Source organism: Saccoglossus kowalevskii, chromosome 10 (assembly GCF_978046115.1).
Source record: "Saccoglossus kowalevskii chromosome 10, keSacKowa6.1, whole genome shotgun sequence".
NCBI classification, from domain to species: Eukaryota; Metazoa; Hemichordata; class Enteropneusta; family Harrimaniidae; genus Saccoglossus; species Saccoglossus kowalevskii.
The window spans coordinates 31,897,364-31,912,132 of NC_140650.1; the positions used below are offsets into that span (position 1 = coordinate 31,897,364).

General features: G+C 34.3%; 1 protein-coding gene across 1 annotated transcript in view; it reads left to right on the forward strand.

Moving 5' to 3' along the window:
- The window catches only part of LOC100368649 (exportin-7-like), a 45,841-nt gene extending 34,366 nt beyond the window's left edge, over positions 1 to 11,475 (forward strand). The window contains exons 23-28 of the mRNA XM_085504515.1: positions 1,112 to 1,271; positions 1,754 to 1,892; positions 2,597 to 2,754; positions 6,584 to 6,682; positions 8,842 to 8,969; positions 9,423 to 11,475. Of these exons, the coding sequence (XP_085360641.1) occupies positions 1,112 to 1,271; positions 1,754 to 1,892; positions 2,597 to 2,754; positions 6,584 to 6,682; positions 8,842 to 8,969; positions 9,423 to 9,525 (787 nt within the window). The 3' untranslated portion in view covers positions 9,526 to 11,475. The remainder of the gene's footprint in view (positions 1 to 1,111; positions 1,272 to 1,753; positions 1,893 to 2,596; positions 2,755 to 6,583; positions 6,683 to 8,841; positions 8,970 to 9,422) is intronic.
- Positions 11,476 to 14,769: the final 3,294 nt, after the last annotated feature.

Below are 14,769 nucleotides of genomic sequence, written 5' to 3' on the forward strand. Positions count from 1 at the left end.
ATAATGGTTGATTATGATGAGATAATGGTAGATTAAGATGAGATAATGGTAGATTAAGATGAGATAATGGTAGATTATGATGCGATAATGGTAGATTATGATGAGATAATGATAGATTATGATGAGATAATGGTAGATTATGATGAGATAATGGTAGATTATGATGAGATAATGGTAGATTATGAGATGATGGTAGATTATGCTGAGATGATGGTAGATTATGATGAGATAATAGATGATGAGATAATGGTAGATTAAGATGAGATAATGGTAGATTATGATGCGATAATGGTAGATTATGATGCGATAATGGTAGATTATGATGAGATAATGGTAGATTATGATGAGATAATGGTAGATTATGATGAGATAATGGTAGATTATGATGAGATAATGGTAGATTATGATGAGATAATAGTAGATTATGATGAGATAATGGTAGATTATGATGAGATAATGGTAGATTATGATGAGATATTGGTAGATTATGATGAGATAATAGTAGATTATGATGAGATAATGATAGATTATGATGAGATAATGATAGATTATGATGAGATAATGGTTGATTATGATGAGAAAATGGTAGATTATGATGAGATAATGGTAGATTATGAGATAATGGTAGATTATGCTGAGATGATGGTAGATTATGAGATAATAGATGATGAGATAATGGTAGATTATGATGAGATAATGGTAGATTATGATGCGATAATGGTAGATTATGATGAGATAATGGTAGATTATGATGAGATAATGGTAGATTATGATGAGATAATAGTAGATTATGATGAGATATTGGTAGATTATGATGAGATATTGGTAGATTATGATGAGATAATAGTAGATTATGATGAGATAATGATAGATTATGATGAGATAATGGTTGATTATGATGAGAAAATGGTAGATTATGATGAGATAATGGTAGATTATGATGCAATAATGGTAGATTATGGTTATGGTGAGATTTAAATAAAATGTATTTAATGTTGCTTAGATTGTGATAGATTATGATGAGATTAGTTAAAAACGTTGTAAGGCATTGATTTGGATTTTTTAACTTCAGTAATTCATTCCGGTATATTCTTCCCTAACTCAGTCCCACATTAAAAGGAATATCTGTATGTTTTAATATGTTGAAAGCGGCGCTCTGTGGCAATTATGTAAATTTTGGTGTCTTTCAACTGTATGGTGATAGTGCACTGGATAACGCATTACAGACGTTTGTTAAGCTTCTTCTTTCCATTCCACATAGTGACCTTTTGGTAAGTACAATTCTCTCTTTCCGTTGTCTGCGTTGTAAACTTGATTGAAAAGAAATTTACTTGATGAGAAGCTAAATAAATAAATTACGAAAGAAGATAAAATTAAAAGCTTGTCCTTGTTCTGATCTTTTAATTGTTGTAAATATTAATCATAAAATCTGTTTAATACAATGATCATACAATGTATACTTGTGTATGGTTCAGGTTCCTAGACAACTTGATATTTTGACAAATCATGAGCCAAGTTACTTGGAATTCACCTGCAGAGGGCAGTATTTGTATCATCACAGTGGACCCCAATGTATCCATGCTATACCAAAGTATACTGTAGGCATGGCAACTGAAATACATGTTTGTTTTTTTAATATCAATTCAACCTAGTTAGTTCAAAGACCAGGTGCCATATGTAGAAAACTGATTTTATTTTTGTTTGTTGTTGATTACATCCCTGTTCTAACCTGTATGCTCTTCTTGCTCCCAAGGACTATCCCAAGTTGAGTCAATCTTATTATGCCTTATTAGAGTGCCTGGCTCAGGATCATATGAATTTTATAGCCAATCTAGAACCAACAGTTTTCTTGTATATACTTTCATCAATTTCAGAAGGACTTGTAGCATTAGGTAAGTTACATTAGGTGCAGTACCGTACTGTTTTTTTTCACTCTCCAGATGATGGGTGTTGCATTACAGATATGTTTAGGGTGATTGACATCATATAATATCAAAATTTAAGACTAGATTAAGTCACATAATAGTTACTTTATGTGTTTAAATCTTGAAAATGTCTGTGGTGTAAATGTCTGCACTCTGATTTTACCATTTTGTCTGTCTGTCTGTCTGTCTGTCTGTCTGTCTGTCTGTCCGTCTGTCCATCTGTCCGTCTGTCCATCTGTCCGTCTGTCCGTCTGTCCGTCTGTCCGTCCGTCCGTCCGTCCGTCCGTCCGTCTGTCTCTGGCCATTTTTCACCCTTCTATGATCCATTACTTCTATCACTTATAATACATGCAACTTTAATACCATTTTTGCTGTTAAAAAATTATTGTAATTTGATGTTATAGCACTCGCAAGGTTTATATGAAATACACTCCTAACCCACAAACATTTTATGGAAGGGGACTTTGGTGTGCAAAAGGTCAAAGGTCGAACTGATAATGATTGCAATGGATTTTCAACTGCTTTCATGAATTGCTGGAATACCCTGTGAAGTCGAATGCTTCACAGTATTTTCTCATACTTCTGTTGGCAAAAAAAACATGTAACAATAACAAAAGGTTTACGCTGACACTGAATAACTGTTGTCTATACACACCATTATTTCTCTGCAGATACCATGGTTTGTACCGGTTGCTGTGCTATTCTGGACCATATAGTTACCTATCTATTCAAGAGACTATCTAAAAATAGTAAAAAGCGAGCAAATGCCATCCAAGAAAATGAAAGTTTCTTAAGAATATTAGAAGTTCATCCAGAGATATTACAACAGGTGAGTGGTATTTTTTTGCATGATAGTTACATGATTATCACATGTTGGCTGTTTTCTCCAGATGTCGTAATTTTGTTATCCAAACTAAGAAGTCTTTTTTTGCAATTTTTATTTACTTAACGTAGAGATGCAGGTTCGTGGGCACTTGGGAGTGAATTTTTTTTGGGGCTTTTTATTATCCAAACAGTCTTGGCTAAAGACTGTTAACATTTTGTAGAATTGTTAATAGTGGAACATATTCAAAAGACAATTTTAAAATATAGATAACAGGTGCACCGCGGTCATTACCGCGGTGTGCCGCAGAACGCCGGGGAGAGCCGCGGACTGCTTATAATTAGGGGTCTCTACCGCTGTACTGGTCTCTACCGCGGTCCTCGGTAATGTGTGAAATACATACTTAACAGTTTCTTTGTTATTCCACGAGTCATTGTTTTAAAATCCGATGCTGTAAATGAATACGCTATGTGCGCTTGTTTAGTATTTAGTACATGTATTTAGCGTCAATTTCCAAAGTGATGCGATACAATTTTCCATGGTACATGTAGGTATACCTTTATTACACTGGAATAAAGTCTACAATTGAAAAAAGGTTCTTGGTTCTTGATTGATTTGGCAGTATCATGTTCACCATTTGTGTCACACTCCAGAAAAAATGGTCAGCACATGAGAAACGGGCGAACTAAACAAAACAGGTCAGGCTGTCTGCATTGCACTAACAATGACATGATTATTTTCTGTTTCGTTTCATAAATCTTGCCTTGCGCATGTATTCTTGGTTGACAGAATCTTCTTTAAACAAAAGACAATATTTTTCTGTTACATGTTCGTGTTCCATGGTACTCATGAGCGTGTGAACCGCTGAGGTCATTGCCCGTTACTGTGCCAACTGCACGTAGTTCAAAAGCACCTGACGTTGTTGTTTTTTCACTCGAAATGTAAGCGATAGAGTACTCTGCGTTCAAAGTACGCTTAGCTGCCCCGAGTTTGAAATTACAGTAAATTGTAACGCATGGATTTTATTTACATGAAATTTAGTTTATTTCAAAATGATATAGATGTCAAACCATAATTATTATTATTTGAAATGTTGTTTCTTGACTTGACTTTTCTGGCTTTAATGTTTTGTGTGTGTGTGTGTGTGTGCGTGCGTGTTTGTTTGTTTACAATATCATTATCAACAACAGTTATTCAGTGGCTCCGTCTCTGAGGCAGTAAGTCGCGGTTTCGACTAAGTTGCGTAGTTATAAATTATACAAATTATACGAAAGCAACGCAATTTCAAGTTGACAATGTTGAAATATTCACAATCCGTACGTAAACAACGGAAAATAAGTTTGCGTAATTATTGCAAAGGCAAGGCATTATCAAGTCGGCAAAGTTTAAATATTCACAGCCAGTACGTAGACAACGAAAAATGAGTTTGCGTAATTATTGCAAAGGCAACGCATTATCAAGTCGGCAAAGTTGAAATATTCACAGCCAGTACGTAAACAATGAAAAACAAGTTTGCGCAATTATTATGAAGCGAGCGCATTATCGAGTCGGCAAAGTTGAAATATTCACAGCCAGTACGTAAACAACGGAAAATAAGTTTGCGTAATTATTACGAAGGCAACGCATTATCACGTCGGCAATGGTGAAATATTCACAACCAGAACGGTAACAATTTTTACGTAGGCAACGCAGAGCCACTAAAAATTTGCGTAATGGGATGTGTATATTAAATAACAAGGTCAACGCGTGGAGCGCGAATGGTCACCAAGGTAACAACCCACTTGTTCAGCGCGTGACTTGGGGTTAAACTTGGGCCAAGTTTCGCCAAGAAGTGCGCTATTTTTTTCGCTGATCACCCAGTTGTTGTAGTATATATTGTAGCACCAAGTGTGTGACACTCCCTCTTTGACTTCGGCTTGCTTTCAGTTTCGTACTTAGTGCATGGTCTCGAGGTAACATAAACTGCGGCCTCTCATCGAGTGTTTTACACAATTTATACTTCGCCCGATTATATTGGTATACGCGAAACATTAATCTTTTAAAATAAATCCTGAGACCATACATGATGTAAATTCAAAATAATGTGATATTATTTTACATTATGTGGGGTCTACATTATTCTGGGTTGCTTTGCGATGTTATACCAAGACTCGTGAAAATAAAATAGTGTTCTTCTGCGAACTAATAGAGACGATTTTTCCAATCTTCTGGTACCACCATTTTTATTATTTGAACTTGGCGGCAAGTAACCTTTAGTTTCCCAGTCTATTGTGTCCATTCATAGTCTTAACAATAGGGTGTAAATTGCCATGCGAGCCTACCGCACACGACCGCGGTAAACCGGGGTCATGGAATCTGTGCATAAATTTGCATAAAATGTGGTCGACCGGCGAGCACCCACCACCACCGCGGTAATGACCGCAGTTAACCGCGAGTTTGATTTCCTACTCTTCCCTTAGCAAGGCTGTACATAAATAATAAAAGAAACATGGTGAAAAACAGAAATGACGGGATCTCCATATGCACTGTATTTAACTTTTAACAAAACGATAATACATTTAAATTTGGAACTGTTACGGCCACTTTAATTATGAGCATTAGCAAACTTCTTACTGAGTGAATTGTTATGCAAATTAGCAATTATTTCAGCTTCTTTTTAGTGCACATCCCAGAACTTTAAAAACAAAAATAGCTCCTAGACGCTTTAACCTTTTGTTTTGAAATTTTCACAAATGATTGACAATGTGTTTATTTTCAAAACGCGGTCTGGGCATTGTTTTTGGTTGAACAGAGTTACAACAATCGTACAGACAACTAGCCTGGGTGTTAATTTATGCCCTGCAAAATTGACAACTGGTAGACAGTTTTCAAGACGACACTTTCTTCATAGTAAATAGATGTACCCATAAACCAATTTTGACAGGAAACAGAAGCATGGTTTAGAAGCTAATTTTTTTAAAATCACTTTTGACCAAAAAAGCACATTTTTGTGCATATTTCAAACTACAGTGTCCATAAAAAAAAATAACAAAATTTTAAAATTCATACAATAAGCTTTCTGAAAATATATAGTTTTGTGGACAAGGTCATCTTGGTTTCCTAATTAACTAATTAAAATACCTGTCAGATAAACTGCATCTCTACCTTAATTATCTTTATGAAACACTCTAATTTTTGGCTCCTATTTGTGCAAAAAAGAAGTATACTTGACAAACCAAAACATACATTGGTGCATATCTGAAATTATCTGTCATATGGCGAATACATTATTATTAACCACATATCTAACAGTTTTTATTGAAAAAAAATATGCAAAGTTGTCTGAAGACAACATCAAAACTTTGAATTGAGTGCATCAATCCATCAGATTTTGAAAAACCCATTATATTTTGCATGGGATATCCAAAATACCCAATGGGCTGTAGTACATGTATGTGGAAAAGGCATGATGACAATGTGTTCGCATATGTTACATACAGATGGTGAAAAGACAGTACACATGATGGTCAGAGTGTTCTGATCACGACATGCATGCATATGCTAATTTGCATATATTAATGAATTATTACAGTGATGTAAACTTATTTACTGTTCCTCTGATTTAAATTCAATACTAATCTTGAATGTTAGTATGCCTGATGGTCTTATAGTTCTTGCGGAATATAGTGATAGTAGTTATAAGCGTCCCTCTGTAATTCAAGTGCAGCATACAGTCACTGGGGTAGCAGTCAATTTGCTTTCATCATTCTGCAGAATTGCTATTTGCGTTACAAGCTCCACTTTCACATTGATGGAGCATTTCAGCCATTTATAATAACTATATGTTTATTTTTAGATGCTGCAAACAGTATTGAATATCATAATGTTTGAAGATTGTAGAAACCAATGGTCAATGTCAAGACCACTACTTGGCCTCATTCTACTTAATGAGGAAGTATGTTTATCTGTCTATTTTATTTATAGTAAATCAATGAATTTTATGTTTTTCATACTGTATCATGTTGTTTTCTCTGTTACATGTATCATGTTTGTTTTCTCTGTTACATGTATCATGTTGTTTTCTCTGTTACATCTATAATGTTTGTTTTCTTTGTTACATGTACCATGCTCGTTTCCTTTGTTACTTGTATCATGCTCGTTTTCTTTACTTGTATCATGTTGTTTTCTCTGTTACATGTATCATGTTTGTTTTCTCTCTTACATCTATAATGTTTGTTTTCTTTGTTACATGTATCATGTTTGTTTTCTCTTTTACATCTATAATGTTTGTTTTCTTTGTTACATGTACCATGCTCGTTTCCTTTGTTACTTGTATCATGCTTGTTTTCTTTACTTGTATCATGTTGTTTTCTTTGTTACTTGTATCATGCTCGTTTTCTTTGTTACTTGTATCATGCTCGTTTTCTTTGTTAGTCCCCGTTCCGACGTAGTTCGAAAACGGGGACTTATGTTTTGCCCTGTGTGCGTCCGTGCGTCCGTGATCACCTGTATTTCGAACTTCACTCATACATCACACATTATATGGGACATATGCACATGCATTTATTTCATGATCTGATTAATGATAGCTGAATAGCGGCCATTTTAAGGCCGAAAATGCATCAAAATCGCACATTTTCACCATTCCGGACATGGATCTCAGTTATGCATGGACGGATTTTGTTCAAATTTGGTACATACATTAAACATAATAGGACCTTGATGCACGTCAATTTTTTTTTGGATCGGGTTCGAAATGGCCGACTGGCGGCCATTTTGTTTTAAAGAATTCAGTTCTGGATTCGTATCTGAGACATGCCTGGATTGATCGAGTTCAAACTTCACACACAAAAGGTACGTCATGTCACAAATATGTATGTGCATTTGTTTCATGATCTCATTAACGATAGCTGAATAGCGGCCATTTTAAAGCCGAAAATGCATCAAAATTGCAGATTTTCACCATTCCGGACCCGGATCTCAGTTATGCATGCACGGATTTTGTTCAAATTTGGTACATACATTAAACATAATAGGACCTTGTTGCACGCCATTTTTTTCCGGATCCAGTTCGAAATGGCCGACTGGCGACCATTTTGTTTTAAAGAATTCAGTTCTGGATCCGTATCTGAGACATGTCTGGATTGATCAAGTTCAAACTTCACTCACACATGGTACATCATGTCACAAATAGATATGTGCATTTGTTTCATGATCCGCTTAACAATAGCTGAATGATGGCCATTTTAAGGCCGAAAATGCATCAAAATCACATATTTTCACTATTCCGGAACCGGATCTCAGTCATGCATGGATGGATTTTGTTCAGATTCAGTACAATGTGTTGTACATATGCAGGTGCATTTCGGATCAGACCACTGAAGAGATTTCGGTCATGATCTGCTTTGAATGTATATGTCACTCAAATATGAATGGAACGGGGACGTGTCATTGACAATGACTTGTTACTTGTATCATGCTCGTTTTCTTTGTTACTTGTATCATGCTCGTTTTCTTTGTTACTTGTACCATGCTCGTTTCCTTTGTTTCTTGTACCATGCTCGTTTCCTTTGTTACTTGTATCATGCTCGTTTTCTTTGTTACTTGTATCATGCTCGTTTCCTTTGTTACTTGTATCATGCTCGTTTTCTTTGTTACTTGTATCATGCTCGTTTCCTTTGTTACTTGTATCATGCTCGTTTCCTTTGTTACTTGTATCATGCTCGTTTTCTTTGTTACTTGTATCATGCTCGTTTTCTTTGTTACTTGTATCATGCTCGTTTTCTTTGTTACTTGTATCATGCTCGTTTTCTTTGTTACTTGTATCATGCTCGTTTTCTTTGTTACTTGTATCATGCTCGTTTTCTTTGTTACTTGTATCATGTTCGTTTTCTCTGTATCATGTTCGTTTTCTCTGTATCATGTTCGTTTTCTCTGTATCATGTTCGTTTTCTCTGTATCATGTTCGTTTTCTCTGTTACATGTTTGTTTTCTCTGTTACATGTTCGTTTTCTCTGTTACATGTATCATGCTCATTTTCTCTGTTACATGTAAAGGTTGTTGTATCATGTTCGTTTTCTATACATTCTAACGATGCACTTTGTTTTATCCAAGTATTTCACAGAGCTGAGGAAAAGTATTATAAATGCACAGTCACCAGAGAAGCAGCAATCCATGCATGTGTGTTTTGAGAATCTTATGGATGGAATAGAAAGAAATTTATTAACAAAGAATAGGGATAGGTAAGTTATGTTTGTGGTTAGTAACTGGCTTATGCCGGAAAAGTCAAGTGAACATTGTTTAGGTTTTGTTTATCTTGGACATGTCTTGCTCAAACTTTACAAATACATCATACTTCTTGGGAGACATGTTCACATTTGTTTGTTTCCCAGTCCAGTTCAAGATGGCTAACTGGCTAACAGATTTTGTTCAATACATACATAGAAAATTATGGTTACTTGTCATTTTTTCGACATATCTGATGCATATTCTGACATGCCTTCACTGATCATTTTCAAATGTCATATATCATCACACATATGTATTTGTTTCACAATTCTGTACGAAAGTGCATATGTGTGTGAATTTGTCCTACTGTATCCAGCATCTCACACATGCTTTACTAACTTTGACGTAGTTACCATTGTTTTTGAATTAGAGTTAGACTGACTTCAGATCATATTGTTTTATTGCAGATTCACACAAAATTTATCAGTATTTCGGCGCGACGTAAATGACTCCTTGAAAGCTCCAAGCAATTCTTTATCAATGACATCATCAAGCGACATGATGAGTTAATAGTTTACAGACAGTACTATATTAAACTACCCGATAACTACAGTGGAATAGCTCAAGCTGAATGTATGGGTTGAACCATTCTCAAAACAGAGGGTGTGAACTGTTTTCACCCTCGAACTACCTACAAAGAATGAGGAATGCCAGGTTCAACTTTTGTCTCAATTGCTTCCGACTTATCTGCAAGTTTCAAACTATCAAGGTTACCAAGAAAGCAAAACTCAGTACATGTGCTTGATGCAAGAAAAACATGTGACAAGCGTAACCATTTCATTCACTGTTGAATTTGTGTGACAATTTCTAGAAATGTGTCTTAGTTTCAGTGTAATCATTGGTAGTCACATTTTACAAATCCATTGTGGAGAATTGGGAAATTAATACAAAAAGTATCCAGTGTCATGGTAACGAGGACATAACTTTATTTAGTTTGAACACTTGGTGGCGCTATACTTGTTTTTGAGCTGAAACTAGTCTGCATTGTGGTAGGTTGTGGTTTTATTATTCAAATGAAAATGCTCAACATATATGCTGCAGAAAATGTGCTTTATCTATTTTGTTTCTCGCAAGTCTGTATATTATTATGAAGTAGAGAGAGAAGTGAGACAACTACGTCAGTCATATCAGCCCTCTTGTGATGGAGCTGTTACCTAAGTGTACCTAAGGTATTTGACTGAGTTGACATGCACACATTTCAGAGATGTCTGCCATGAGTGATTAGTTGAGTTTCTTAAAAGTTGGTTTCTGTTGAAGCTCTTCATGAACTGCCTATTTTCAAAATGTAGATCAATTTGTCTATTAACAATAGTTCAGTAGCTCTTTGGGTTTGAAAATACAGTCTGAGAAGTGTCTAATCTCCTCTGTCAGCCTTCCTGTTTTCAAAACTAGTATTGGAGTCATTTTCCCAAAATTCAAAAGTTTCGTTTCCTGATTCATTCAGGTGTTTTTGTTTTTTTTTGGATTTGGGTTTGCCAACTTGATCCAAAAATAGCCAACAAGATTAGAAAGGAGTTTCACATTGGAATGGATATGGCAATTCATTAATCCAGTAGATGTTGGTCTTACTATGAACCTGGTCTGTATCTTCAGCACCCAGTCTATCTATTGTGTATATGGTCTATGGGAAAATAATCATGTCATACTTACAAGTGCAGTACAGTGTCAGATAGAATAATTTGACATAAGGATTCCCTGTTCTTGAAATTGTTGGTCAATGTACTACAATAAGGTTGTTCATTTTCCGAACTGCCAAAATTGGGGGAATTCAGAAAATTATGCTCTTTATAAATAAATAATTTTCAGTCCAATTTTGTTGGCGTTTGCTCATTTTTTTTTGTACAAAAAAAACACATTTGTAATTTAATATTATTGGGTTCAATTTTATTTTCATGTTATAGATAAAAAATCAAAAACTTGACTAATAATGTTGTCGAAATATGCCAATTATCTATTTTCTTAAGAAATAAAAAAAAAAAATACTATGCCTGATATTTACTCTGAATATACGCAGTGAAGTATGCAAATAATGTCTGCTGCAGCACAGTCTTCCACTTCTACCTAACTGCCAGTCAACTTCTCACAAAATATAATTGCATCAAGTCAACTGGCAATCATGTTCATTTAGTCCAAATTCATGAAGAAATTATTGAAAAATACATAAAATGTTGCATCAAAGATTCATACTGAGTTTTATGGGTGGCGTGGCTTTATTTTACCTATATGCTGTTTCCTTTCACTGCCGTAAAGATGTTTGTAATGGTGAATCATATGCTTTGCATGCGACTGCTTTATGAAAAATTATTATTCAGATAATTGTCACAAAGCTTAAAGGATTCTTTGTGGTATGATGCTGCAAATGCTGTCTTGGGGTGTATATCGCCCTCTAGTGGCTAACTATTGTAATATAGTGTATACATTAGGTACAAGGTGAAAAATGTAATAAAATTTGTTTCTTTATGTTTGACTGTTCATGTGTATCTTTATTTATTTCATAAAGTTTCTGGTTGATATTCAAGACAGCATTATGCACGACTTATTTGAGAATGGTTGGAACATGATTTATCTTTGACTTATAGTTCATGAGTAGTCTGTTCCATGGACATCTCAAGAACCACTAATCTTGGTTAATTCAGACCTGGATGTAATTTGCACATGAATTTCAAGTCTTTTCACTTGTTTCTCAAGAACCACCTAACAGACTGCAATAAAAATTGGTATATAGACTCTCTGAGGTAATTTACAGGAACAATTAGTTTTTGGTTGCAACTTTTGCAGATTAATTATCTAATTTGCATAAATTTATCCATTTTTTTTTAAAAAGCAGCAACAATGCTTCATCTAGGTTTAAACTGCACATTTTCATCTCAATCATTTGAGTTTTAACTTGTATGCGTTAAGGCCAACAGCCTATTTGAGGGGGGGGGGGGTTCCAGTAAATATCCTTGACTCCCTAACATTTACAATGCACTAGAACATAAAGTTCAAACAAGTATTAGTAAATCTATGCAGATTGTAAACACTTGTATTCATATACAGAGTGCAATTGTAACGGATAACTGTTTAAACTTGCAAAGCTACAAACATTTTGATTACCAGATTTAAAATAGCTCTAAGTAATGTACACCCATATAAAACAAAAAGTACTTAGGTTGGCATGTTCTTGACAACCAGAGCTAAACTTCATCAAACAAACATTTACACCTTGGATATCGAAAAAATTAGATTGGTAGTTTTCAAAATATTGAAAATATTTTGTATCAAAACATGTTTGTGAAAATATAGGATTGATAGTCCCAATAATAAAATAAATCTGATAAGTCTATTCAAGGTATCAAAGCAATATTTACTTAATAGAGAATTGATATCGGCATGAAATTAACAAATCTGATCAAGGTACCTGCATAAAATACCATTTTTTTGGTCACAAATAATTACTAATCAAAGAAAGCTTAGAAAGAACTCTCGTGTGCTGAGAGTATTGGAGACACATTAAAATAATTTAAGATTTGCTTTTCAAAAAAGAAGCTTGGCAACTAACATGAAGAAAAATTTGATTCACATTATCAAAATTTACAATACATACAGAAAATGCATTTGATTTTTCATCCATGCTTCTTAGTCCAATTAGTTCCAGAGCACCTCTGCAATGAATTTAATTTAAATCTTATTTTTTTAGATATCAGAAATGGGCTAATAGATAATCAATATGCATTTTTATCAACATTAAACTAATCATATATGTGGATTACCTCAATGAACCATTATAGATTTAGGTCTGTATATTGTTTCAGGGTGCACATGTACAAAGTTTCATTATAATGTGATGATTAATCCTAAGTAAATTATTATGCAAATTAGGTAATTATTTTAGATGTATATAAACCTAAAACTAATTACATCATCACATTGTGTTAGAGTACACATGTACCAAGATTCTTTGAATTAAGAAAAGTACTGTCAGACCTTCTTCTGTATGTACGAAGTTACATTGAAATGTGATTATGATTTATTATGCAAATTAGGTAATTTATCTGATTTTAACCCAAAACTGAGCGGGTCTGTGCATTGTTCTGGAGCATCAATGTGCCAAGTTTCATTGAAATGGGATAATTAGTACTTGCGATATCAGTGTAAAAGCCAAAAATAATGCAAATTAGTATATTAATATTAACACAGTCGTTGGATTCTTCTAGAGCATCTATGTACCAAGTTTCATAAAAAAGTAATGAAGTAATAGTTGTTGAAATATCAAAAGCTGAAAATTGATTAATATTTCACATGTCTATGCATCGTCCTATGTTACATTAAAAACCAACATACGGGTATCAGTGGAACGGACAGACACTCTCACAAATGCATACAGACTGGGTAACGACAAAGACTACCATTGTGTGCTTTGCACACGGTTGTCAAAAATAGAGAAATAATGACAGTCCTCTGGAAATGTTATTCATACCAAAAAGCAGAGTGAATAATTGGCTGGTCAAGTGGAAAGAAATTAGATGTATTAAATGACTCTTCCAAAATTGTAATATATGGTCAGAAATTATACAGGATATGCTATTTATGTATCAAATTTGAAAACTGACAAATCCTGTCCAAGATAGATGCCAGTCGGCTATATTTGATCTGATTACGGAACAAACTGTCATGAATATCTATTCCAATATGTACAATGTTTCAAAGAATGGGGCGAGTTTGCTATCTTAATGTTTGAACACCTGCCACATCTTTTTAAAAATAGTTTAAAATCTGCTCTATTGCATGTAGTTGCCGAGATTTGTAAACAGATTGCATACATAAAATCATCCATCCAAGATCATCCACTCAACACTGAGGGCGCTGTACCTTGTTAATAATTGATACACAATTTGCTGTCTAAACGAGTCAACCAGTGTTTGGCTTTGAACTGGATGCACCCAAGTTAATTCCACAAATATGTGAATCAAGTTATTTACAATAAATTAGCTCTTCACTAGTGTAAATATTGGGACTATGAATAATGAGATTACGAGGATACTGCAAATTAACCTTAGTATACAACTTTTCCTCCCAGGAACACATGGGAATCCAAAACTTCAGAAAAGATTTAGCGAACTTTTTGTGTGGGGTAGCCATGCTTGTTTTTATTATGCATGTAATTGTTCCTAATATGGTAGGATGAAAATTCCCCGTAAAATACCACAAAATTACAGCAGTGACAGATGTATAATATTTGATCAGGACATCTTCTCATACTTTGGAACACTTCATCAGTAATTCAATCAGACTAAACACATGGCAAGCCTAAATGACAGGCTTCATTTCAAATTATGAAAATGGAACATTAAACTCAACTTACTGTCTGGACCTATAGATTATAAATAATCCTAGACAACAACTTTCTAATTGTCAACCTCTAAATTGTAGAAATTGCTGTACTCATCAGGATTGCAGTCTGGACGCTTCGAACAACCATTGTCCATTAGGCAATAAACGGTTTAGCATCATGCATGCTATTATTTCTTCAATAAAATTTAATATCACATGTTCAATGTTTATAAGTAATGCTTTCAATACATGCATAAAGGTGTATTTGGATTGGCAAAACATTCTCTGAAATAGAAAAACATTTCCAATTCTCCCTCGCGTTATTTTGAGAAAGGTACCTTTAAGTTAGTGTTTAAAGTGTTGAACACATCAAAAAATAACAGTTATGTCTACAATGCTACTTCCAACAAGTACATGTGAAACATCACTAAAGAAACCAGA